This window comes from Mytilus galloprovincialis, chromosome 4 (genome assembly GCF_965363235.1).
Source record: "Mytilus galloprovincialis chromosome 4, xbMytGall1.hap1.1, whole genome shotgun sequence".
Lineage (NCBI taxonomy): Eukaryota > Metazoa > Mollusca > Bivalvia > Mytilida > Mytilidae > Mytilus > Mytilus galloprovincialis.
Genome location: NC_134841.1, coordinates 96707720 through 96731946, shown reverse-complemented (window position 1 = coordinate 96731946; position 24227 = coordinate 96707720). Strand labels below are relative to the sequence as shown.

The following is a 24227-nucleotide window of genomic DNA, read 5'->3' as shown; positions in this document are numbered from 1 at the left end:
AAAGTATACAGATCATTTGACTATTATAAAAAACAACTATATTAAGTTTCATGAAATTTTGATAAGTTGTTCTCAAGTGACGGTGCAACATGTTTAAGCCAGACAGACAGACGGATAGACGGACAGACGGTACGACGGACAGACGGACGGACACGGGACATTTGTATACCATAATACGTCCCGTCAAAAATTTTGACGGGCGTATAAAAATTGGACGTCTATTAGAGAAGCAAAACAATGGACATCAATTAGATAGGCATAAAATTGAACGTCAATTTAGAATGTTATTTTATTATAACGTCAGATTTGGATGTCAATTTGAAGAACGGAAGTCGATTAGAGACCGGACATTGATCTTAGTCTTACATATTTAAAATCTGATTCAAATACTGTTGTTTAGTGACTATATTTGATGTGGTAAATAAGATATATTGGAAAAGTTCATTGCCTTTATATGTTTTTACTATTTGTTGATGGGTTGCTCTTAATTTTATACCACTCTATTACAAACCTTTTTTGTAAGTCAAAAGAGGTAAATGTTTGCTGTATTGTATTCATGAAATGTTTTGGTCACCTTTGTTTTTTTTAAGTTTTGTACTTACAGTTGCTAATTTTGTGATGAGATGATTTTCATATGCTTCATCCATTCTGTAGTTTTCTTAAATACAAATAAACAATTAGTTAGATATAGTTAGATACTTTCATATAATCATTAGTTTTAATAAATAATCTCAGTTTACCATTTGTTAGATAATTCTAGTTTACCATTTGTTAGATTATTTCAGTTAACCATTTGTTAGATAATTCTAGTTAAACATTAGTTAGATTATTTCAGTTTACCATTTGTTAGATAATTCTAGTTAACCATTAGTTAGATTATTTCAGTTAAACATTAGTTAGATAATTCTAGTTAAACATTAGTTAGATTATTTCAGTTAAACATTAGTTAGATAATTCTAGTTGAACATTAGTTAGATCATATAAATTAACCATTAGTGAGATAATCTAATCTTCAGTTAGATAGAATCAGATAGTGTCAGTTAAGGTCAGAAAACAGTAAATGGGCTATGTTGCAGATTTTGCTAAAATTTTGCATACAACCTTGGCTCATTGAACTACAACTGAAAATCAAAAACATAATGCACTTATCTCTTTTATTATCTGAAATATTACAGATTGGGTGAATATTTGTATAGAAAGCACATAAAATAGGCAAAAAACCTTCCAAAATTAGTCTTAAAATCGCCAAATCTAATTTTACTCAACTTTACTGGACAAAAAATTAAGAAACACATATTGCAAAACAAATAAATATCTGTTATACCCATGTCATTTAACCAAAAGGCTATCTTCTTGTATATCTCATCAGATATTCCTATACATATAGCCAATAGAATCTTAGGAACGAAAGTGAGGAATCCTGGGTAACTGTCTACTGCTACTTTCCTGTTGATCCATTCCTGGAACTGGAAGATCAGTAACATGACCACAAAGACAACCAGTAAACAGAGAAGGACCACAGGCAAGGAAACAAAATAACGAAATAAATTCCTCTTCCACTGAGGGTAATATGGTTCTTGTCTGCCCGTAACTGGACTTTCTCTCAGGTCTCCCTTTAAAAAATATAAATAGGATAATGTTAATACAATACATAGATAAATAGATTATATCAATATCTGTATTTCTACAGATATATTATAAGGAAAGGAAAATGAAGCTTGTAAAGATATTGTCTCTAGTTTTTTTTTTTGTCAGAGTACAAATAAATGTATTCATTGATTTTATCCTGCAATGCAAATTTATATGCAATATAGATAAATTATTTCTTTCAAGCTTTCAAGTATCAGCTGTTTCGCTCTTTTTTTTTTAAAATGAACATCATGCCTGAATGCGAACTAATTGTGTTTTTTTTTCTAAACAAGAAAATTATGTCCTTGTAATAATTCACTTCTTGTCATCCTTGGAGTAAAACAAGAAAGTCTTTAAACAATTGTAATGTGCATGCTTTACTTACTGTAAACAATGGTCTTGGATCTTCTAATAACTCATCCTTTTTATCTAATGTTCCCCACTCATAGGCCAGCTTAGAACTCCTCCTCTTCCAGTGTTCTAAGTATAATGTAGCCCATATAGCATTAAATAAGGCAAATATCAATAAATCCAAGTCGTCTGCTCCCTAAAAACAAAACAAAGAGATTCTACCATTAGCTTAGCATGGCAGAAAAGAAGCAAAGGAAATTATGCAAATTTAGGAAGTAACTAATCGTTTTTTTGTAAGTTGTACAATTAATTGTAAGTTTTAAATAAGTCTAAAGATTTGTACAACAATATGAATACAAGATATATACAAATAAGATGAAATAGTATCCTATCAAAGGACAGATATTTTGGCACAAGACATGTCCTTGGTCAGTGTAGATCTTAAATTCACAGTGAAGTGTAAAACAGGGTATATTCACAATCTGTTGATTCAAGCCAAATAAAAGGTACAATATTAAATTTGCTATTCTGTGCTCTATTATTACTTAATACATATTGGGTATGAGTTTTGTTCTTGCTCTTGTTGAGGGCTGTGTAGTGACTTGTAGGTTACACAGTTTTGCATCATTGTTTTTTTTGGTTTTTTTGTTTTTTTTTGGTTTTTTTTTAAAAAACAATACAAAACTCAAAAAGCTTATAGAAAGCACAGAAAATATTGATATTGAAAAACTAGTATTTCTAGGCCCACCAAACAAATGTAAAAACCCCTTTTGGAAAGAGATTTTTAAAGCATGGACAGAAATGCTAAATAAACTTAAACCAAAAAATGAAGAAGAATTTTTAACAGATTCACTTTGGAATAATGGAAATATTAAAATAGGTAGCAGAAGTGTGTTCTATAAAGACTGGGCTGATAACGGTATTTTATTGATTAATGATCTGGTAGATAATGAGGGTAAATTAATGTCGTTTGAGCAATGCAAAAATATTTATGAAATTAAATCTAACTTTCTAGTTTATAATGGAGTTATATCAGCAATAAAATCATATCAAAATTCTCTTAAACATAATATCTCTATAGAAAATCTTAATAAAGTTCATGGACCAATTCTACCAAATAATATTAGAACATTTTTTTTGTCAAATAAAGGGTCAAAAGATATGTATAATGTTTTCTTAGAAAAAAGTAGTACAAGGCCTAGTTGTGAAGATAAATGGTCTCTAAGATTAAATAAAAATTTTGATTGGAAAAAAGTGCATAATATGTCTTTCTACACCACAAAAAGCTCTAAACTTCATTGGTTCCAGTACAGAATAGTGCACAGAATCATTGGCACAAATGAATTTTTATTTAAAATTAAGATAAAACAATCAGATAAATGTACTTTCTGTAATGAAGCTATTGAAGATATTGAGCACATATTTTGGACATGCCATAAAATTTCAGATTTATGGATTGAACTTGGTGATTGGATTTATAACCAAACACAAATATTGATTCCATTTAATATAGATATTATTTTATTTGGAAATTTAGGTAACAACGGAAATAATATGATAAAAAACTTAATAATACTCCTGACAAAATTCTATATTTACAGAACAAAACTATGTGAAAAAAAGGTAAATTTTACAGGACTTAAAAACTACCTCAAAGAATCTCTGGCATTAGAAAAGAATTTATTTTTTAAAAGAAAACCTTTTCATATGGCCAATATCTGCTGGGACCCCTTTCTTCCAATTTTAGAAGACTAGGTTGATTATCAAAAAATTGGTACATCATGTACCGGAATTATTTTTATGTACATTTCTTTCCTTATCCACATCACCACCTATGTTTAATGATTTGATACTGTTATATGTTGGTTTATATATATATATGCTTGATGTTTTAGTCGATGTTTATAACTACATGTATCTACCTCTTAGTTATTGCCTGTACGCAAATATTTGAATAAATAAATCCTGCAAGATACATTATGAATGCTGTAAGTAAAATATATTTTTTTTTTTTTTTTTTTTCCTTTTTCCAAAATTCCAAATTTCTGTGATTTTTATTTATTTATTCTTTATATTTTATTTTTTTTTTATCTATTCAGATTTATTGATCATTCTGTATTGATAATGTTTTAGTTGGATATATTATAATTTACAATGATTTATAAATGTATATATTACAGTTAAAAAAACTAACAAATACTAACCAAATTGACTATATTTTGTATATGCTACTAATGGTTAACGAGGCCGGGATAAGGTACCGGTATGTGATGTATCCACTAACAAATGTCAAACTTTCAATAAAGTATGATCAAATTTAAAAAAAAAAAAAAAACAAAAAAAAAAAAAAAAAAACAATATGAATACAAGATATATACAAATAAGATGAAATAGTATCCTATCATCATTGTTTTTTTTGGTTTTTTTGTTTTTTTTTGTTTTTTTTTTAAGGGGGGGGGGGGTCTTTGGTGAAAAGTTGTCTAATAGTTGGCAATCATATCACATCTTTTTTACCTAGTGAGGGAAATGTGTAATGCATAAAAAGCACCAGAGAAGCAAGCCTGCACATGTGAAACAAGCTGTTAACCATGGTCGTTCGAATCCTTGTCCTTTGGTGTATGGTGAATATTTGTCCCATTTGGAATTCATACCACATCTCCATATTTTTAAATGAAAAGTTAAAAAACATTTGGTGCAAAGTGACAGCAATAGTTTACTAGGGCATGTCAGATAATGATACGTTTTAAAGCTACTATAAAAATGTCACAAAACAAAGTGATAGACATGATAGAACTAGATATGTTTTTTAAAATAATGCTGTAATGTATTATAATTAATTATGCATCATTCAAGTTCCAAGAACTTGTAGAATTTTCAGGTATCAAAGTCTCATAATTATATCAACAAAGTCTTTCAATTTGACTGATATTCATGTTTCCAAGGCACCACAAAAAAACCCAAAAAACTATAAGATTTGTAGTTTACATTTATTTCTGCTAGATACAAACCTCATCTTCCCCTTGAATGAACCAGATAAGAAATCCAATGAGTGCTGGTAGACACAAGGCTACAGTGTAATGTCCAAGGTAGGCAAAATACATTGCAATCTTTACTCCAAAATAATTACATATCTTATCTGTAGTGAAAAAATAAAATAAATATACATAGAAATTAAAATAAATATTCTGTAAATTGAATAGTTAGAGTTTTAATATCTCTATAATATAAATCTATGCATAATGTTGTCACAGGAAAAATATCATACTTCCCTTGTTAATATTATTTTTACTGTAAAATAAGGTATATCTAAAAGTTCAATCTTTAGAGGTTTTCTGTAATGTTAATATTCTTTCCTGTTTATTGTTAAGTTTTGTTATGGATAATTCTCTCATTGATATTCCAATCATTTCCTTATATTCATATCCATCTACACAGGAAAATTTCAAATGCTTATTGAAATAAAACTCAAATAGATTTTTTATATAAATATGCACAATTGAAATAAAAATGTCAGTTTAAAATGTGATCTGAATCTAGTTTTATATTAAACAACATCAAATCAATATCTAGTTTCCAAGAACCATCTTTTAAACATCAATAAACGATATAGGAAATAGGAAATAGTACAAACAAGAAACAAATTAATTTAGAAATTTTATATTGATGATATGAGTGAAAAATCTATGCAAAAATTGCCTGATGCATATCAATTACAAGAAGTGTTATTATTTTATTTATGCATTAATTCATTTTTAGTCGGTTATCATTTCATGATTAAGATTTTTTTATTTTTATAGCTTTACACACGTTACACTTTCTGTGTTATATGTATTTTTGAAAATAAGTGTTTCTAAATGTGTCATACCACCAATTAAAAGTCCCTATCTGTTCAACCAAAGTTTGCAATTTTCACAGCTTTCTAAATATTTTACCTTAAGTTTAACTTCATAGAAACTAGGTATATCCTGAATTGTACAGGTGTCACCTTTCTGCATGCCAATTTTCAACATACATTCAAAATCATATAAGAAAGAAGAGAGCTCCCGAAAGGAGGTACCACTAAAAATGACCTCTGGTTTTCTGGAAATCTTAAATTAGTATACCATGGAGCGCATTAATCCTCAATTTTAAATGCAAACTCCTAGACAGGTAAAATTTGGCTCAAAATGGTCTTAATATATTTCTCTTTCAACGAAAGTTTCATTTCTGCAAATTTGTTGGTTAGTTTAGGTGAACAATGACATCAAATGCACTATTTTTTGTCCGAGTAGGCCTACTTTCACATACGTTCTAAATTTGAGGGAGTAATTGGTGGTATGACACCTAAATGTATGGTTAAAATTATGTTATTAGTTTGTAATGAGTTCTGATGATAATAGTTTTAAGAAATTTTTTGTCAGTCTTCCTTCAAAATATGTTTGTTTTAACACAGTTCTTCCTAAGCTTGCACTTGTGCAGCTTGGTTATCAAATTTTAAATTTCTAGTTTCTTAAGATTAGTCATACAAAATGTTGTCAGCAAATTAGAGTACTGTAAGATAATAATTCATTACATTTCCTTAATATTTGCATAAAATAAAGGACTTGCTTAAGCTTTCAAAAGAAATCCATGTACACATGTTATTTATCAAAACTTAGCCACTTAGTTATATAAAACTTATTGCTCCTTTTTGTTACTTGGACGGATCATAAAACTAATTTCCAAAAATACATTTTCAGACTTGTATAAGTCAGAATATCTTTTTCTTTACCAAGAGGTTGCTTGCTGAAGAATTTCTGCATCCATGTTTCTCTTAATTCCATCAGATCATCTGTACTGTGTAGTGGGAAGACTTGTGATATGACTTGCTCTGTTTCTAAAAGTGGAACTGAAATAAAAAAATCAAACAAAAATTTACTATTATATTATAATGTATCTTGATTTTTTAACATACTGTACATGTAGTTAGTGTATAACTTTATATTTTCTGACATATTGATTTTTCTTGAGATCCTATTATTCAATCTTGAAGTAACTTCTATCAATTATTTGTGTTATTTGGAATGTAAATGTCAAACCTTTGAAATAAAAGTTTGACAAAAATATATGTTTAAGTTCACTTTCTTACAATATCTAATCATCAAATCAAAACATTTCTAAATCTCAAAACATTGGACTTTAAATTAAGGCAAACTGAAACCCTTTACCAAACTCCTTTAGTGATGTCTAAATAACATAACAATATTTTTCTAAATATTTATTTGGATATAACCTAACATAGACTTAATCATAAACAGGCATGTGTCATAGTTCCATAAAATTCTGTGAAGGTTTGACCAAGTCATTGATGTATTATGAAGAAACTTTAACCTCAGACTGAACCTGGATGTTGACAACACCAACAACAGGGTTGCTTTCAATATTGTAGCGGCTATGTAAGGCTACCTAGAATTTTTGTCTACTGAATGAGCAGCTAGCCTAGCTGCTATCAATATATATGTAGCAGCTAGGCTAGGTACAAGTTCAATAGTCATAAATCTACATAGCCCTATGTAGCCGCTACAATATTGAACGCAACCCAGAATGTTGTATCACAGTGTCTTGTTACATTAAAAAGTCCATATTAACAGTATAAAAAAGAGATAAAAGTAAAACATTCTTATTTGATGATTTAAGGAACTTTTTTTAGCTTAATTCATAGATCTCTAATAATGACAGTCTCCTTATAATAGAAACTAGAGTTGTCTATTTTTAAGGGAATGATTTAGATTCTAATTATTTAGCTCGTTCTTTCTAGAAAATCTTTTTCCCTTGGACTATCTCTCTCAATATGTTTTCTTTTCTTTCACTTACTGATAGACTGCCCTTCTAGAAATGTTATATTTCCCAGCTTTTCCCCTTCATTGGCCCTTAAATTATTTAACATGTAATGTATGATGCTCTGTCTTTCCTGACTACTAAAGAACTCAGAATCACTAACTCCAGAAAAACATTCATGGTCCTCATAGTTAAATTCCTTCATTCCCCCTCCATATTCTTCCTTCAGTGGCTTCCTGATCCCTAGTTCCTCAGCAACTTTCAAAAGACTACAAATAAAAACAAAATTGTGATTGTGAATATCTAGATATAAGAAGATGTGGTATGAGTGCCAATGAGACAACTCTCTATCCATGTCACAATTTGTAAAAGTAAATCAATATAGGTCAAAATATGGTCTTCAACATGGAACCCTGGCTCACACTGAACAGTAAGCTTGGAAGGGCACCAAAAATGATTAGTGTAAAGCATTTCAAATGAAAAAAAAACAATGCCCTAATCTATATTAAAAAAAAGAAACTAGAAACACTTATGAACCACATCAACAAAAGACATCAGATTCATGACTTAGGACAGGTGCATACATTAATGCAGTAGGTTTAATTGTTTTAATAGGTATCAACCCTCACCCTTATCTGAAACAATAGTGTAACATCACTACATAGTAAAATACCAATTGTTTACTTGTATTTACATACATATATACCATTAAGTGCTTTGAGTCAATGATTCTAATCTGTTTAATCAATATTTTTTTATATTATAAAAATAAAATTAAGAATGGAAATGGGGAATGTGTCAAAGAGACAACAACCCGACCATAGAGCAGACTAGAAATGACTAGACAAAATGCCCAAGGATAATCTAAGTCTAAGACATTATACCTCACTTGTATGATGAGTGTTAGAAGAGGCATACAGTCATATACATTTTGAATAGTTCTTTTGATGCTATTTTGTAATGACAATAAAAATTTGAATTGAATTTAGAAAAATAATATTTTTCTTCTCAAAAGCAAGCAATCTTTTTAAATTATTTTCTTTTATAAATGTATTTGTAGTCACTTAGATTCTTTAATATAAAATATCATTTTAATCTACAACACAGTCATAGAATACCAGTTGATCCAACATGTCATGGACAAAAAATGAGGACTAGCTGCTGTGAAGTATGGCCAGTTTTTCAATATATGTTTACCCTTAACAAAACAATAAAACAGTCTGACTCTTTTACAATTGAATGCCAATATATCTTTTAACACCAAACGATTACATATAATGTCTCCCTTAGTGTTGAATGCCATATATTTCAGTACCCCATGTGATTACATGTAATCTTTTTATTCCCCTGGTATACATTGTGTTACATCAACAATACATAAACCCAGTTTAACTCCCATACAAAGTTAACTGAAGCTGATATTAGACTGTTTATTGATTCTTCAGGATGAAGAATATTACAGTACAGATTTAATGGTGATCAATTATAGGAGACACTACAAGCATACTGTTTTATAGCTGATAAATGGTTAAAGAACCTTACAAAACACAATTATTATTAGCCTCCAGTGGAATTTGTTATTTCAATTCATTATGAAAAGGCCATCAAATTGATTTGTCAACAAAAAAGATGATTTCATGTTTGTTGCTTGATTTAATCAATATATTATTGTAGTACATGATCATTTAGTTTTATCTGCTATTGAACATTGAAGATATTGTGCTGCTCTAAGTACCTTTTTTTATTTAGAAAAAAAATTGAATTAGACTTTCCTAGGCAGATTAATGGGGACAAGGTGTGCTTAGTCCCCTCTTATTGATCTACAGCCTACATATTTGGTTCATGCATAAGTTTTTAAAGTGTTAGTCCACTCTTAACTTTGCCTCTTTTGCCCCTCCCTTTTCATAATCCTGGTTTCGCCTCTTCTTTTTAAGACTCATATTAATCAACCTTATCCCAGGATATCTTAGAAACTGGACCATAAATTTTGCAACTCTTGACCTTGGCAATACAACACTCACTTTTGAACAATGGCATCTAATTTGTTGTATCCATAAACTATCATGGGACTTGTGATGTACATTCATGTCAGATAAATAGCAAAAATCTGTATGAATATTGGTGTTGATTGGGCAATGAACAGTATCTGATGTAAAAAATATGTATAATGTATAGGCATATCTAAAAGTTAGCTCGTCAATAACCATTATAGACATATCTAAAAGCCAGCTCGTCAATATCCATTCTGAGCTTTTAAACTGTCTTGATTACATCATTATATGCAGCATCTGGTTTATGTGTGATCAACTTTGTGTTTTGTGTTTGATGTAAGCAGCTTTCACAGTGTCCAGGAAGAACAAACATGGTCATAGATTTCTATGCTCAATAGTATCTATTGGCAAGGGAAAGAGCAGTCTTTCTGATCGTTTTCATCAACTTCTCACTAAGTGCACAAATTTACATTCTATGCATAATTATAGGCTTTATAAAATAAAGGGTTTTTTTAATAATAAAAAAAAACATTCAGAGCACCAGTGTGATAAGTACTCTTAGATCTATACATTTTCTTTTTGTCGCTATAAATACCCTGGCTGCCACTTCTGGTGTGAGTATTTTGTTAGATGTTTTTCTGCTTTGCATAGATCTGTTGAAGTAATTCTATTGCACAATATTTTTCTTTTTTTATATATTCACAGAGTGAAACCACAAGTCTAAAACTTTGTAACTGTTTATTGCTTCCAAAATAAAATCCTTCATTCTAAACTAAGTTAAGTGTGAAATCAATGAAAACAAAAAACACTTAAGGGATTCCTGCAGTTATAAATGTAATGAGATTGACATATCTCACTGCCTAGGGCACCATTATAAGGATAAAAAAAATACAGAAAATTGCACTGAAGTACAAAATTGGGAAATTAAGTCTTTAAGTCACATCGTTACCATGGTGAAAATAAATAGAAAGTGAAAGTATTTATGGAAGTACACTTGTTCAAGAAAGTTGTATGAAATGTGTACACATCATTGAAATTAAAAATGTTTGTAGATATCATTCTGCCAATATGAGTCTGTTATTTACATACAAAAAAAGATTGAACAAATTGGTTCTGTGCACTTTTTTTAGAACCAAGTTTGAACAGCACTTAAACAGTTAAGCTATGATTTTTGTACAGGAACAGTTGTAGACAGACAGGACAAACAGTATAAATGTAACATAAATTGTGTGTCTTTGACAAACATATGAAAGGTAATCTGAGGAAATGATGTGCTTAATAAACAAGGGACTGAGGGACGGACGTAAGGATGGAAGGACAGACACTGCACATTTGCAAAAAAAGATATGGAGGTCCAGAAATTATTGTTTGAAAAAAAATACAGACATGTCTTATGGAACAAGACATTAATGTCCATTCCTGTCAATTTGAAGGTTTATTTGCTAGATTATTTGGAAACTCGAGGTGCAAAAAGCAAAATAGATTTTATAATTATGTTAACCTGAAACCACCTTTCCAAACAGAGAATTATATGCAAAGTATTTTGTAAAGCAAAGAACTAATGATATATGTAGTATTTACCTCTGATGTGTAGCTGTCAAATGAAGAACTGGTCCCTTAGTGTTGCTGTGATGTCTTACATGTACAATGATATCTGGAGTTCTCTCCCTTAGTTTGTCCAATAACCACATGAGGACATTAGTGTCTGGTTCTGAGGGAAATGTAACAACAACATCACAATCATCAGTTGGTATGGCACTATTGGTCAAAACTTGTGTGGAAGCAACTAGACGACTGGTTTTCAGCAATTTTTTCCCAAAAAGTTTGTATGCTGAAAGATACATTGTATTAAAGTTTATGATTTTGTTAGAGAACTCACATCAGGACAATAATGGTATATGGTAATCTATCTTTTAATAGATTAAATCACAAACAATGTTGCATCATGGGTAGATTTCTATTTTATACAATCTCGTAACTCTAATGTTCCCTTTTATGAGGATACTGAGATTAGTTGTAAACTTAATTTACAAGGGAGAATTAAGCAGTAAGTTATATTATACTAATAGATCTAATTTAAATGATGAAAATGTCAAAACAAATAATTAAAATCCAAATGTTCAGGTTATAATTTAGTCACTAGTCCAAAAGCACATTAAGTTTGAAGTCCAAAATGTTCCAAATTTTCTAAGTTAATGTTGAACTTATAAAGTCTGGCTTGAACAGTTTCAGTTGTGTTGAGCTGTCTTTTCAGTACAGGTTTGTCCTGAAGTAGTTGAGCCTGGTTGGCTGGATAATACCATCGAGACTACACTGATGAATATCTGTTCGACCCTGATATTTAGGTGAATGCCATAAACTACTCATAAAATGACAGACATGGATAATTTTGATAATTGGGATAATTTAAGTATTAATACTATTGTTCAAAAATGTCCAAAGGTTATGAATAATGTCAATTACAGAGATACAAGTTAATTACATTTATAATTCTAATTAAAACATAATATTGCTCAGATTAATTTATGACAATTGGCAATTAAAATAACAAAACATTGCTCATAGCAAAAATATACAGGCAATATGTCAAAATGTACCTGAGTAATTAAATTCATATTTGTCATACAATTATTTCATAATTTCTAAAATAATACATTTTCTCAATAAAATTCATTTTAAAAACTTTTACATAAAAGAATACCTATGACAACTGTCTTATATATGTGCAGGGTAATGGTTTACTTTTACAAATTGTGACTTGGAGAGTTGTCTCATTGGTACTCATACCACATCTTCTTTTATCTTTATGTGATAAAATTGTTTCAAATTATTCATATTGCCTTTTATTCAGAAATAAAGGCTATAAGACATTATACATACAAAATTGAATTATTTAAATCCATGCATCCTTTTATTCGTCTTTTCTATTTATCAGGGAAACCAGTAACATTTTGTTGTCCAAATTTAAGTTGTAGCATGTGTTCAATAAGTAAAGAAAGTTTGGTTATTATAGTTTAGCAATAACCAATTGCTATAACAAAATGAAAATGTTTGAAAGTAAAACTGTAATAATTTATTTTAAATAAGCAACTGAACCACGCACACAAAGTACCCAAATTGCACCTTTTTATCAAATAGCAGTGAAAAGTTTCCCCAGAGAATAAACAATTTGTATTTTTATGATTTGAAAATATGCAGGTCTTTCAACATAGGTAAATATATCGAATTATACCAAAACCTTCAGTCTATATCAACTTAAGTGTTCATTGGAATAAGTAAAATGTACTGATAAATCACCATGTGACCTCCACAAAAAAGTCTTCTTTTAAAAAATAGCAAATACAATATGTTACAAGCATCCATGTCTTAAAAAAAATAAATAGTAAGCATGGACTAATGTCAAAATGTTTTAAATATTTGAAGAAATAAAACAAGATCTGTTTTGACTTTTTAGGATGTGAATTTTAGCATGGATTCAATTTGCGTACTCCTCTTTACAGAATCATGGATCGTTTGTAGGTCAGTTCAAACCCATTTTCTATGATTCACTACAGATTCAAAATTAAATTGGTGGAACTATATAGTAAATAATGATACAAAATAAACACAGAATTGAATTTTTTGTCTAGATCATAAATAAATATAGGTAAAAAAACCTTTAAAATAGGTGCAATTTGGGTAGCCTCGATCATGTTATAACTTACTTAATTCAAGCTGAACCATTAAATTCCTGTAACGTTAGAACTTTAAAGAAAGGAAAGGAGTAGGTCCGATAAGCACCAATTTTGACCTCAAATTTCAGGTTTATCTTACGAAAGATTTTGACCACTTTTTAAACACTTAAGTGTCGATTTCATTTGAATCAATTAGTTTATGTTAAAGATTGTAACTGATTTAGTCATTAAAAACAACCCGATTCAAGCTCAAATATGAAAAAAATACCAAATATGCCGAAAAATGTCACTTTTCAGATGTTTTTTGTCAAAAATGAAAGTGGCCGCATCCGTGTTCATCCTCAACCTTTATATATGTTATGTATTATCATAAAATACAACTTACATTTCAATATTAAGGATGAACACAAATGCGGCCACTTTCGTTTCACACGAAAGCCGTCTAAAATTTAACTAAAATGCTAGAATTGTGAAGATTTCAGTAATTTAGCATGACTTAATGGTGCTAGTACCCGATATATGTGCATTGCATTGTCAAAAACAGCCCATATTTATGTAGCAGAAGCATTCTACTGTCCAATAAATAACTAAAAGTTTACATTTTAACAATTTTGTAAAACCTCTATATTTTGGGGCCAAAAAGGGGTCTTACTGGACCTACTCCTTTGATGAATTCTAAAGAACTCAAGTCAATTAACTGTAGTCCAAGATTTCTCTGACATCTGACAGTCTCTTTGGACTTGCTGTATAATTTATTTGCTTGACAATGGATATAATACAATTTCAACACTAAATTTTGCAGTCACAATTTTAAAATATGGACTGCTTTCCAAAGTCTTGGGCCACAGCAAGTACAAAAGAAAAGACTGTCAGACTACTTAAATCTATACAAAAAAAATCTAAAATATTTCAAACATATAGAGTAAAGCAAAAAATGTATAAAATTTGACGGATTTGTTTAGGCAGACAATTAAAGGAAAAACATTGTTAGGCAAACAGAAAAATAGAAAAACATATATATTATGTCTGTCATTAAAAGGCACATAAATAGCTATTATTCAGGAAAGAATACAAATGCTATTATCTATGAAAGATAAATTGATTCAAACATTCAAAATTCTAAAATAAATAACGTTTACTTGTAAATATTGTTCCAACCATATCAATTATCCTTTCTCCATATTTAGCAGTCATACTATAGTATGGAATTCTGAAATGTCCATCTTTCAAGCACTACAATTTTTTCCGCAAATTCAAACAAATTACACAATTTATTATATTGGTATATTTCTGTGAAAGTGATCCGAAAACTATTCAATTCTCTTGTCATTTAAGGTTCAATGGCTTCTATATTTGTCTTGCCTCAAATTGCTTTTTCCAAATGTCATAAGTTTAAAAGCAAAATTTCACTAATAATAACTGATAGTTTTTTACCAATGTGTCAAGTTTCCATGAATTAAATATATTGAAAAAGAAATATTAATTACCACTATTTTTCATTTTCAGTTTCCTTGAATTTATTTTGTAGATTTCTTCAATTATAAACTTAACCACATAATTACTTCGTGCTTTTCAAGTGAAATCATTGATACGTAGTTCTATCTGTAAAATGACAATCAAAATTCAGACAGTTTCTAAATATTTCCATAATCCTAGCAACCATATACAAAGAATATATTTTGAATTGCCATCAATCTTCTGATGGTTTAAAAAATATATCCTTATTTGAGCGAGTACCCACAAGAAAAATAAAGTTCCACGGTAAAATTTGAAAACAAGTGCTAGACAGAAAACATTAATACTGATTATGAATTATTTTAACCTATTCTAAGCAGAACTGTATTGGTTCTGAGCTGAAATGTCATGGCAGTCTTTAGCTACCATGCAATTAATGTAAAATTAATGACATTTTCTGTTGTCAGTAATCCTCCTTCTAATAGGCTTTCTGTTTAGTACTTATAGCATATTCAGTGTTTAAATGTTAATTAGTATTGGAAAACAAGAAATATTGAAGTATCCTTTAGCATATTCAGTGTTTAAATGTTAATTAGTATCGGAAAACAAGAAAAATTGAAGTATCCTTTAGCGGTATGAAGAACTTTTGGAACATCTTATTCATTTATCAAATTTAGAGAACACAAATAATCAATAATTACAAGATACATTTTCCATCATCTTAATACTAATGGGCAGTGTATAATATATATGAATATATATAGTGCCATCACTTCTCAAGTAAAGTAATGTTGAACTCTAATGGATAGTTGCCTCTGTTCATTAACAAACTCTACCGTTGTTATTAGTCCTTGGGTATTGGTTTATCTTGATATTAAAGCCATTTTACAAAATATTGTCTTGTATGAAAAGGATTCAAAAATGAAGTACTATTTTGTTACAAAAAAACTAATAAGAATTCAGTAGCAAAGAGTAGAAGATATTTTCCCAAAGTTGGATGTCAATTGGCCATTTACAGGATATTCAGATTTTTAAACAGTTTTCTATTTTCATTGACTGTATAACATAGGTAGCATACTAAAGATACTGTCGATTTATTCATTTTCGTTCGAAACCAATTTTCGTAGATTTCATGGGTACAGTTAGGTTAGCCATTGAAATGTTCAATGAGTTGCAAATTTTCAAATGACTTGTATGCAGTCTTTGGCAAAATCACAAAATTAAAACATTCACGAAAGTGTAAGTTTTTCTCAAACCAAGAAAATTGGTACCCATGAAAATAAATGAGTCTACAGTATATAAATCATTAGCTGATATCATAGACAATATATATATATTGTTAGTTGATACCGTTCCCTAGATTTTACTGAGTAGATATTGACCAATACCATTATAGTGTACTTTTGGACTGTTGTCTGTGACATTGCTGTGAGATTGCGGTAATACCGAAAAGGATATATCAATAGCCTGTGCATATGTATCAGGCAGTGCATTTCAAAATAAAACAGTATACAAATAAGGGGATGTTGCATTCTTGCCAGAGACAACTTCTCATTAAAATCTAAATGCTGTGCAAGTGATGTGCATGTAAATAACTAAAGGTCACCTTACAGCCTTCAACTATGAGGAAAACCCAGGTTCAATTTCTGAAATTAGTAACAAACATTTTGCACTTTAAAAAAGTTTAAAGTATAAAAATGGTGTTATGTGTTAACTTATATAAATGCATTATATTTTAGAGAATATACGGTATATTGTTCAGATTATCTAGTTTGCAGATCAGGCTCATTCAAAAGAAGACATGCAGGCCTAACATAAGATAAAGTCCTAGATGCATCTGATAAACAATATCTGAGAAATGCAGTAAATAATCAGAGATAAAAGTCAGAAGATTAGGACTGCTGAAATAATAATAATTACTAATATATAAATTGACCGAAAACAGTATATCTCAAAATCATTATTTGATAGACTTGATAATCACATTTGAAATCTAAACCTTTTTTAGCAGATGTCTTTAATTTGTAAATTTCAAAAAATCTTTTTTTCACATTGCAAATCAAATGTAAATTAATAAAGAACACCTCATTAGGTCAAAAATATCTAATATATAGACAATCAAATTTACATCTTTAGAAATTTTTTGTTTCTTTTACTTAATTTTACATAAGCAAGAGTTATTTCCCATTCTCAACCAGTAATTTAGATGCAACCTTCTATCATGGACATTTATAGCTCTTATAGATTGGAGATTACCATATAGGAATTACAGAGGCAAAAGTCAATAATACAATCACTAAATACACTGATCAAATAAAATGTTAGTAAACAATCTTACTTTCACTTTTGTTACTCAACATGGTCATCAACGAAAGTTTTTGTAAAATTAGAAAATTGCACACGAAAGATATTATCCTTTACAGCTACACATGTACACAGTAAGTTTTTATTCAATAATAAATTGAAATATGAATCATAGATTCTTCCTTGACACAGCTGTTCTAACAATAACACAGTACATGTTGATCAATTCATTCAGGTACAGAGAATAAATACGGGAATATTGAACACTGAAATGAATTCTTTATGCAAATCATTAATGATACAAATTACTTAACATACAAAACAGTTCAATTTTGTCAAATTATTTTATTTTTGTCTTCATTCCTAGTACATGAAGTTGCAGCAAAAACTGAAGCACTTTTAATAGTCGAAAGACACAAGGTCATTTGTATTTAGTATAGAAGACAATGACACAGAATACTGGTATACTATAATCAGTAGTAGCCCTTGGGCTGTTGACAATCATCGTTTAAATAAATAAATTGTTAAATTAAATTAAATGATAGCAAACACTTTCATGGCACTTCATATTTTACAATAACAATTTCATTTTTTTCAGTTTCATTTTTTTAGTTTCATTCTAATGTCGACATCCATGACTTTGAAATGTGATTGCAGTTGTCGTTATGAACCTATGCAAAGATTTTTTGGACTTTGTGCAATAAGGCAACAAAAGAGAATCTGATCTTTATGTTTTTTGTTCCAGTTGGCAGACATATTTCTGATTGAATGTTATACAAGCCTTCAACTTCCATAATTACAAGAAATCAACAAGTTCCTAAACTATAACTCCAAGAAATTTTTATGCAGCATTCAGCTCAAGTGTTTGCCAAGCGTATACCTGTATGCTACATGCACATAATACATAAGCTACAAGTGCGTTGAAACACTACAGATAAGTTTCAGATACGTTTAGGGTTTGTTGTATACGCTTCAAGCTCGTTCGACTTTAACTAAAACGTATGCGGGTGTGTTTGTAACAAACACCCCATAATTAAACCTCCCACACATGTTGAAAGCAGGGATTATTGTCCCAGATACGACCGTAACACGTCTCAAATACGTCCAAGAGACTTTTTTCCTTCAAAGCATGCATTCCATCTACAATAGAAAAGCCAGACATACGCTAAAATACGTTACTTGGACGCCCAATATCCGCTTAGGTACGCTTCTCGTACGCTCAATTCATGCTTAAACCTCGTTGTGCACACAATACAATTATGATTGACAGGTTGAATGCATCCAAAATTACTAGTGTATTGAAAGCGTACATGATTTTTTACCATGCCCTGTGTCACGCCAGTGACTTACTCTGGATTAATCATACAATTATCATACAATTATCTGGAATCTTTTTTCATTCAAAAGCTATGAAAAAATTACAAGGAGTTAACATAATTTTCAAGCAGTGGAAGGAAGGTAATCAAACATATTTATATAACAGTATTTTTTAAATGGAATTGGATTACCTCCCTTACACTGCTTTTAAATTGTCTAAATTGTCCTTTAACCAGAAAAACCCTTGTTTTCCCCCTTTTTTACCCCTATTTGCTAAATGATTTGAGCCATAACCCCTCATAACCATCCCTTTGTAGTATGGAAACTTGTGGTATAATTTCAGAGAGATTTATACACTTAAACACAATTTATTGTCTGGAAACTAGAAAAATTATTGTTTTTGGCCCCTTTTTGGCCCTTAATTCCTAGACTGTTTGCCCCATAACCCATAAAATAAACCCCAACCTTTTACTTATGGTAATAAACATTTTGGTACAATTTCAGAGCAATTGAAATACTTATACACAACTGAAACTGTTTTGGGCCCCTTTGGGATCATAACCCCCAAAATCAATCCTAACCTTCTTTTTGGGGTTATAATCATTTATAATGGTTAAATCTTTTTTAATTTCTATTTACTTATACTAAAGTTATTATCCGGAAACCATCTGTCTTCGGACGACGCTGATGACGACGACGATGCTGACGATGATAACAACCACGACGTGATACCAATCTAGGACTAAATTTTTTTTTTATTTTTGCGGTCATATAAAAATAAGGAAATGTGGTATGTTAAACTATGTTTGCTAATGAAACGACAAACTATAAATGAATACATACAATTTCAGTAATGAAGTGGATGTTTACTTAGCTATAATCAATTATGGGCCACTGTACAGCCTTCAACAATGACATGAATAAGAAGAAAAACTACCATACATGATATAATTGAGTCAGCTATAAAAGGTCCAAACATGAAAAATGTGAAACAATTCAAGCCAGAAAAACTGTTCAGTACTTAATTCCAATCAAAATGAGATTTTTCAATCTAGAGTCAACCACTTTTAAAAAGAGTTTTTAGATGTACTTTGTTGTTCAAAACAATGTATTGTAAATTTAAAAATATTGAAGATGTTTTTTTATTATTCTTTAAAATTGTGACAGGAACAGTTTAAAGAGAGAAAAAAAATCTCATTCAAAATTTTTGATAGCATTAAAAGTGATTATTTGTATGCAGCATTTCGTGACATTACAATAATTAATATATATAATAAGTATTCTGAATAATTTAGACTTTTGTTCAACATTTTCTGTACTAATTGCATGCAAAAATTTCGGAATTTACATGAGTATGCAATTATTGCAATATACATCTTTTTAGAGATTATCAAATTTTCACTAACAGGCCCTTCATCCTAGGGTGATTTAGTTTGCCAGACCTGATCATCCCAGAAAGACCCAGTTTGCCTGACCGTCACCTGATCATCCCAGAAAGACCCAGTTTGCCTGACCTTATCATCCCAGAAAGACCCAGTTTGCCTGACCTGATCATCCCAGAAAGACCCAGTTTGACAGACCTTATTATCCCAGAAAGACCCAGTTTGCCTGACCTGATCATCCCAGAAAGACCCAGTTTGCCTGACCTACTCATTCCATGACCCAGTTTGCCTGACCTTCTCATTCCATGACCCAGTTTTCCTGACCTACTCATTCCAGAATAACCCAGTTTGGTTGATCTACTCATTAGATTTCTGTTTCAATTAGTTTCCTTTTGATTATGTATTGAGATATTTCCCCCCTAGATGGTTTACCAAAAAAACAATCAATCATTCAGTCAGAGATTTAATTAAAATTGAAATGATATAAAGTATCAGATTATATCAAAAGAACTTGAAAAGTATTACAACAGTATATTTCAACAAGAACTATTCTTTGGATTATTGTTTGGGGAAAAAATGTTTGGCCTTTTTCACCAGTAACAAGAAAGGACTTTTTGGCTTTCAACTTTGATATACCTGAACTAAACCCAGACATCTGCGCTTTTGCCTATAATTGTATACCTTTAATCTTATCCATATTTATCAAAGTCATATAATCTTTAATTTAGTCTTTAATCTTAACCACTTTTATCAAAGTCTAGACCTTTAATCTTAACCATATTTATCAAAGTCATATACCTTTAATCTTAACCCCTTTTATCAAAGTCGTATACCTTTAATCTTAACCACATTTATCAAAGTCATATACCTTTAATCTTATCCACTTTTATCAAAGTCGTATACCTTTAATCTTAACCATATTTATCAAAGTCAAGGAAAGATGTCCACACATTCTTTGAAAGTTCTCTCATACAAACCACAAAAGCAGAAAATATAACCAAAAGAGAAAACAAAATATTTATGGTTGTAACATTAAATTTTGTTCTTATTCTTGAAACAGCTTAAAACACTTTTGGGATTTAAAAATGGAAACCATATGTATACCCTCTTGTGTTTCTTCTATTGTATAAAAAGTCTTCTTGTCTTTCAAATTTTTTATTATATGTGCTTTGTCTTTAGAGTGTTACTCTATGCCATTTTGTTTTACTTTGTTGACGAAGTTGTTTGTTTTTAAATTGATTATGATTATAATACAATGCTGACTGCTGTTCCCCAATTTTTGACATTTTTACCTATTATCTGTTTTACTTACACAGTGTTGTCAATATATAATGGTATTCTATGGGACTGTCATATAAGTGAGAAGTCTAGCTAGATATAAAAACATTTTCTACTTAAGGAAATGCCTGTAGCAAGTCAGAAATATGACAGTTGTTTTCATTTGTTTGATGTGTTTGAGCTTTTGCCATTTGATAAGCAACTGTCTGTTTTTAATTTTCCTTGGAGTACGGTATTTTTGTTATTTTACTTTTCTGTAGAAGGTGCTCAGATTACACAAAATACAGGTTCTGTCTTAAATTAGTAAATTTCGCTAAATAAGTTTTCAAGTCTGGAAATGGTGATCTGTAATTGAAGACATGTCATTTAAACTTTTGTCTTGAAATTTATTTGTACTCAACTCAAAGTACTTGCAAAGAGTGAAGGGTAAACATTGCTTTCTTTTTGCAATTAAGTGAAATTTTAAATAACAACATATCAAAATTTGAAAAGCTTTTGGTTGAACAGTTCATGAGATAATGCATAGACACTGTTTGGCAGTCGCCCGCTGTACTTTCCCAAAGCAATAACCATTGTTTACTTAATAAATATATTTTTGACAAGTATTGTAATTCACATATATATCATACTGTAACTTAAATATCAAAGTTAAACATATTATCAATAATATGAGCTTTTGTTTCACATGTGCATTTTATCAGATTGCTCATATGAGCATCTGCTCAAATTTGAATGAATATCTTAAATAGTTTAATTAAACATAAAATAACTGACACATCATGTTAAGTGTTATTCTTTAATTACTGTCAATTAATTATGATTTTTATATTATTTTGTTTTTTTTTTGTTACTTAAACCATAATGACTAAATTGTGGATGAATCAAGACGGTCTTTGTTAGTGGTGCTGGAACAAACAGATTTTTCACAATTTCATCATAGTTAGCTACAGATTCTTGTGGTATTTATTGTTGTCTTGACCGTTTTCTTCTTAAGTGACTCACTAAAAACATAACTTTACGTTTTAAAACTAATGAAAGTTTAGTACATATTAAATGTCTTTGATTAAGTACTGTAAATTCAGAAAGTTTAAAAGGGAATTATCTATATACATGTGATACCTATTTGAAGCAATCTGCAAAACAATACTCCTTTTCTGGCGAAAACCAAGAAAAATGCTTATTTGGGCCCTTTTCTGGCCCCTTATTCTTAAACTGTTGGGACCAAATTCCCCAAATCAATCCCAACCTTCCTTTTGTGGTTATAAACCTTGTGTTAAAATTTCATAGATTTCTATTTTCTTAAACTAAAGTTATAGTGTGAAAACCAATGTGTCTTCGGACGACGATAGAAATTTGTGTTAAAATCACTTTGTTAAAATAAAAAAGAAAATTTACTTATCCAATAAAAAACAAGATGCTCAGCAGGGCGCAGCTTTATACGACCACAGAATGCCAACCCTGAACATTGGGGCAGAAAAGGGCCCAAATAAGCATTTTTCTTGGTTTTCGCACAATAACTTTAGTAAATGTCGCCAACGTCATACCAATATACGACCGCAAAAAAATTTTTGTGGTCGTATCAAAACTGTAAATAGGTACAAATGTAGGTCATGTAGGTAGTTATAACACTTATTGGTAAACCAGCGTTTCACTTTTCAGACATCGGATCCAATTTATGAAAAGAGAATTACTATCCATAATTTCTAATGTAAATTTCAAAGTGTCAGTAAATATAAACAGTTAAACAAAATTATTTTGAATGAATGAATACACAAAGAGGAACCTAGATTACATCTGTATAACCTACAATTCACAATTTACATGTATTAAATATAAACCCTAAAATCATCATTGGTGTTAATCCAAATATAAGGCAACACATAAACATCATACACATACCAGGTATATATACAGATGTAATGATATTAATGTTATTGATGCGGGTGAACCAACAGCCCTCAAAAATCTTGAAACCTCCTTCACATGGAAATTATCAATCAAAAGAAACTATATCATTCCTGTATCATTGTATCATTTTCCTCCCACTACCATAATATTCAAAACAATTAGATCTATATGTGAATTTTCACTGGAAGTTTCAAAATTTCTGAACACTGCTTATCATGTTAGTAATTCCAATCTTAAACTTCATAGAAAAAGTTTATTTAGATACACATATATTCCAGTTATTTTCACTTTAGAGATACACAGAGAGAGTTGTACACAAAAGATGTGTTTATAAGTGTTCATATACATGTACATAATATGATGTAGGCATACCTGATTGTGATAGTTTTCGGTAACCATTACCTAAAAGGAAGTGTATTATACAATGAAACATGCACATAAGAATAATAACACAAAATCTGAAAAGAACAACACCAAAAAGCATTTGTGCCAGTACATGTTAAAAAATCTTAATTTCAAAATTATATAGAAACTGATTTTGACTTCAGTATTGTCGGGTGGACACATTTGCATAAAAGTTTAATTCTACTAATTACTGAATGTGACCAGGAAAAATATTTATCAATACATTTTGAAAAAGACTGATATGGTGTTTTGTTACCAACCAGGAATGTGAGAATAGTCTCCGTAATTACTTTATACTCAGGACACAAACCAATTGGATTTGAATGAGCATTAATTGTTTTGTTTCTTCCTGCAGAGATGTAAAAATAATCTAAATTTATAGATTCTCTTAAGATATTGTATTGTATTGTATTATTAATGGAAAAGGTTCAGACCAAATATCAAAAAAAAAGATGTGGTATGATTGCAAATGAGACAACTCTCCACAGCTGTGAAATTCAAATTCATCTCCTACAGTCTTTTTGAAATTACCTGTCTTTGCATTATGTTAAAATAATGTAGTTAACTTTGCAGGAAGACATTGTTTTATTTCGAAAATGTTAGTGAACAATCTCTGTGTTACATGTATCTATAAGTCTCAGAATACACCAAATATAAAAAATAAGATGTGGTATGATTGCCAATGAGACAACTACCTACAAAAGACCAAAATGACACAGACATTAACAACTATAGGT

At 30.0% G+C, this 24227-nt stretch overlaps 1 protein-coding gene across 8 annotated transcripts in view; it reads right to left on the bottom strand.

Annotated features, from left to right (window-relative positions):
* LOC143073528 (anoctamin-8-like) overlaps positions 1 to 24227 on the bottom strand; it is a 35761-nt gene that overhangs the window by 11166 nt on the left and 368 nt on the right. Inside the window, exons 2-9 of one of the 8 annotated variants that reach the window (XM_076249151.1) lie at positions 23458 to 23487; positions 11349 to 11598; positions 7813 to 8045; positions 6731 to 6847; positions 4989 to 5116; positions 2015 to 2176; positions 1325 to 1613; positions 603 to 658 (exon numbers count right to left, since the gene is read on the bottom strand). In XM_076249151.1, the coding sequence (XP_076105266.1) occupies positions 603 to 658; positions 1325 to 1613; positions 2015 to 2176; positions 4989 to 5116; positions 6731 to 6847; positions 7813 to 8045; positions 11349 to 11598; positions 23458 to 23487 (1265 nt within the window). Of the gene's footprint in view, positions 1 to 602; positions 659 to 1324; positions 1614 to 2014; positions 2177 to 4988; positions 5117 to 6730; positions 6848 to 7812; positions 8046 to 11348; positions 11599 to 11921; positions 12234 to 14580; positions 15339 to 16502; positions 16543 to 17234; positions 17341 to 23457; positions 23488 to 24227 lie in introns of those variants that run through there. The other 7 variants (XM_076249155.1, XM_076249156.1, XM_076249154.1 and 4 more) reach the window with 7 other exon arrangements.